Source organism: Hipposideros armiger, unplaced genomic scaffold (genome assembly GCF_001890085.2).
Source record: "Hipposideros armiger isolate ML-2016 unplaced genomic scaffold, ASM189008v1 scaffold_1196, whole genome shotgun sequence".
Classification (NCBI taxonomy): domain Eukaryota; kingdom Metazoa; phylum Chordata; class Mammalia; order Chiroptera; family Hipposideridae; genus Hipposideros; species Hipposideros armiger.
The window spans coordinates 94,453-98,760 of record NW_017732546.1 but is presented as its reverse complement, the minus strand read 5'-3'; the positions used below and the strand labels follow the sequence as shown (position 1 = coordinate 98,760).

Here is a 4,308-nt window from a genome sequence, read left to right as displayed (position 1 = left end):
GCCGGCGACTGATCTGCCTCGCCAGAGAAGAGCGCAATGATGGTGCCAACTTGGGCCAGTGAAGCAACATCCTCCACAACTAGATTGAAGACAAAACGACAGCAACTTGTCTGTTCCCCTTTCCCCAATTCCCCAGCACTGTTCCCATCCCCCCAATTCCCCAATAAAAAAAAAAATGTTAGAACTAAAATGAATTCAGCAAATTAGCAGGATACAAAGTCAACACACACAACTAAATTGCATTTCTATACACTAACAATGAACAATGCGAAAAGCAAACTACAAAAATAACTTAATTTTCAACAGCACCAGAAAGAATAAAGTACTTAGGAGTAACTTAACCAACAAGGCAAAAGACTTGTACAACCACGACAAAGCATTGCTGAAAGAAATTAAAGAAGACATGGCAACACATCCCATGTTCATGGACTGGAAGTCTTAATATTCTTAAAATGTCAATACTATTCCAAACTATCTACAGATTCCATGAAATTCCTATCAAATACCCAATGATTTTTTTTTCAGAAATAGAAAAATTCATCGTAAAATTCATATGGCATCTCAAAGACTCCAAATAGCCAAAAAATCTTGAAAAAGAAGAACAAATATGGAAGACTCACACTTCCTGATTTCAGTACTCACTACAAAACTACAATAATCAAAACAGTATGGCACTGAAATAAAGGCACATAGACCAATGGAATAGAATACAGAACCCAGAAAGAATAGACACCCCCTCACATATATGGTGTAAGGATTTTCAACAAGCCCACTCATTGGGGAAAGTTAAGCCTTTTCAATAAATGGTGCCGAGAAAACTGGATATCATGCAAAAAAGTGAAGCTGAAGCCTTACCTAACACCATATTAAAATATTAACTCAAAATGGATCAAGATCTTAATATAAGGCCTAAAACTGTTAGAAATATAAGGCAAAACCTTCACAACATTGGATTTGGCAATGATTTCTTGATAATGACACAGGAAACAAAAGAAAAAAACAGACAAACTGGACTCCATGAAAATTTAAAAATTTTGTGCATCAAAAGATACTAACGACATAGTAAAAAGACAACCCACAGAATGGGAGAAAATATTTGCAAATCATATATATGATAAGACATTAATATCGAGGATATATAGAGAACCAAAACTCAACAATAACAAAAAAACAAACAACCCAATTCAAAAATGGGCAAAGGACTTGAACAAACATTTCTCCAAAGGAGATATACACATGGCCAATAAGCACATGAAAAGATGTTCAACATCACTAATCATTAGACAAATGCAAATCTAAACTACAATAAGATACTTTCTCACACCAATTAGGATGGCTACTACTAAAACAAAACAAAACAAACAAAACAAAACAAAAAAACCCAGAAAATAAGTGTTGGTGAGGATGTGGAGAAACAGAAACCTTTGCTTACTATTGGTGGGAATGTAAAATGGTGCAGCCACTGTGAAAAATAGTATAGCAGTTCCTCAAAAATTAAAAACTAGAACTGCCCGTATGACCCAGCAATTCCACTTCTGGGTGTATACTCAAAAGCATTGAAAGCAGTATCTTGAGACATGTTCATAGAAGCATCATTCACAATAGCAAAAACCTAGAAGTAACCTAAGTGTCCATCGACTGAACAATGGATAAGCAAAATGTGGTGTATGTATATAAGCATTAAAAATACCATTCAGCCTTAAAAAAGAAAGAAATTCTGACATATGCTACAACATGGATAAACCTTGAGGATATTATGCTAAGTGAAATAAAACTAGTCACAAAAAGACAAATACTATATTACTCCTCTTATATAGGTCACTAGAGTAGTCAAAACCATAGAGATAGAAAGTAGAATGGTGGTTTCCAGGGATCGGGGGTTGGGTGGGGAGTGGGATAGAGAGTTATTGCTTAATGGAAACAGAATTCCAGCTGGGGAAGGTGAAAAGTTCTAGAGATGGATGGTGGTGATGGTGCACAAGAATATGAATGCACTTGGGCCGGCCGAGTGGCACGTTGGTTAAGAGCTGGCTTGGGACGCCAGCTCTAAACAGCAGGTCCCGGTTCGGATCTCACATGAGGGCCAGTGACACTGCCCTCTACAGCTAAGATGGTGAACAACAGCTCGACCTGGAGCTGGGCTGCCATGAGTCGCCGGGGATGGCCTAGGCTGCAGCCCCTGCTGCAGTGGGATGCCATGGGCTACCCTGTGTGGCCGGCAGCCAGCATGAGCAGCCGGAAGCCAGTGTGAGCTGCCCAGAGCCGCTGTGAGCAGCCATCCAGAGGCTGGCGGCCTATCTGACCCGGGAAGAGCACAATGATAATACCAACATGGGCCAGTGAAGCAACGTCCTCCACAACTAGACTGAAGAACAAAAGGACAGCAACTTGTCTGTTCCCCCTTCCCCAATTCCCCAGTGCTGTTCCCCTCCCCCAATTCCCCAATAAAATCTTAAAAAAAAAAAAGAATATGAATGCACTTAAACAAGAATATGAATGTACTTAATACCACTTAACTGCACACTTAAAAATAGTTACAATGGTAAATGTCATGTCATGTACATTTTACCACAATAAAATTTGCGGGGAAGAAAGAGAATGAAGGGAGAGGGAGAGATAATGAAGGAAACAGAGTAGAAAAGACAGGGTGAGGCCAAGAGTGAAGAAGGGACAGAGAAGGGAAGAAAAAGACACACAGAGGTGGAGAAGAAAGAAGGGCGTTTAGGGGACAAAGAGGAGAGAGGTAGAAACAGAGGAAGGAAGGCAGAGATGAAGAGAGGAAGTGGGGAGAAAGAGAAAGGCAGGTACTGAGAGACAGAGAAAGGGGCAGAGAGAAAAGTGTAGGGAGAGTTAAGAGATGAAAGGCAAAACAAACAAAAAAAGAACTTGGAAAAAAAAAGGCAGAGGGGAGGCTGTTCTTGGGAGAGAGAGGGGCACGTACAACTGAACGAGGATTTTCACCAAGTTGATGTGGCCGCAGGTGGCCGCGGCATGCAGGGGCGTCCACAACTCGTTGTCCTTGGCGTTCACATTCGCACCGTGGGAAAGGAGCAGTTTGACGATTTCCTCAAAGTTGTCGATGCAACACTGCAGGAGGGGGGGGGGAGACACAGGCAGGGTGAGCTCCAGGCAAGGCCCCAAGCTCTGGTGGGGACACACCAAGTTCCCTTGGAGAGGCCACAGGAAGGACAGTGGAGCCAAACTGCCTGAGTTTGAATCCAGCTGCAGTATTTATACGCTGTGTGATTTTGGGCAAGCAACTTAACCTCTCTGAGCCTGCTTTCTTGTGAGTAAGCTCATAACATACAGCTAAAAATATAAAGATAATATTTTTTATAAAATGTTTTGCAAGTTGGTGGAATGAAACAAATTTTTGAATGAGGCTTTAAAACCATTTCTTTTTAATTCCAGAAGGCTTCCTTCACACAAAATCGTACAGAGAACTTATCTAACTTAGATAAGCAACAGATTGAAGCAGGGCTGCAGGGGATAAAGCCGGGGGAAGGGGAAAGCAGGGGGGATTAGGAGGGTTCCCCTTCCCAGCGAGGGCCTCCAAGGTGTGGCCCTAGATGGATCATAGTTTGAAACCCTTAACTTAGGAATGTCTGATTCAGGAGCTCAGTTTTTGGAAGTGCCCTACATAACCAAACCTCCCCTAAAGAACCCAACTCTGAGTGAGGGCTCAGGGGGTCCCGAGACAGTCCTTGCAAGAAGACGGCCACGTTTGTACTTCTGCCTGTCCACACGTGGGTCAGCCCCAGGGAGCGGGGGTCAGGTGCCTGTAGTCCCTCAAAGAGACAGCCACAGGAGCCCCTAACTCCAGGGACAGAGAGTGAAAGATTCCAAGGGGACAGAGAGGCCTCAGGCCAGGGTAGGGAGAGGCAAAGACAGAGGAGGAAGAAGACAGGGAGCCACTTTACAGACTGCAGGATGGAGCACACAGCAGGGGACAGTGCTCAGCACAGCCTATCCAGGTGAGAACTCCGCCCTCAGTGCAACGGGAGACGTTGCAGAGTTATAGTCAGAGCGGCAGTACCATCAGCTGTGCTTTTAAAAAAAAAAAATCCCGCCTCTTGTTGCAGGTGGAGCACAGATTGCGTGTGCTCGCTTCTTTGGGGGAGAAGAGGGATGGTGAGGAGCTATGAGGAGCTATGTTGAAACCGCCTAGTTAAGAGATGGTGGCGGCCTAGCCTACAGAAGTGACCGTAGGCATGGGGAGAAGTGACTAGATGCCAGCAGAAGGAGGGAGGCACCTGCGGAAGCCCATAGCCCCCGGTAGGGCGGGGGTGGGGATGAGGGTGGGGGTAG

At 44.1% G+C, this 4,308-nt stretch overlaps 1 protein-coding gene across 3 annotated transcripts in view; it reads right to left on the bottom strand.

Annotated features, from left to right (window-relative positions):
* Nucleotides 1-4,308, bottom strand: part of PPP1R16B (protein phosphatase 1 regulatory subunit 16B) — a 104,856-nt gene that overhangs the window by 14,868 nt on the left and 85,680 nt on the right. For all 3 annotated transcript variants that reach the window (XM_019632928.1, XM_019632930.1, XM_019632929.1), the window contains exon 4: nt 2,942-3,087. In XM_019632928.1, coding sequence (XP_019488473.1) covers nt 2,942-3,087 — 146 coding nt within the window. The remainder of the gene's footprint in view (nt 1-2,941; nt 3,088-4,308) is intronic.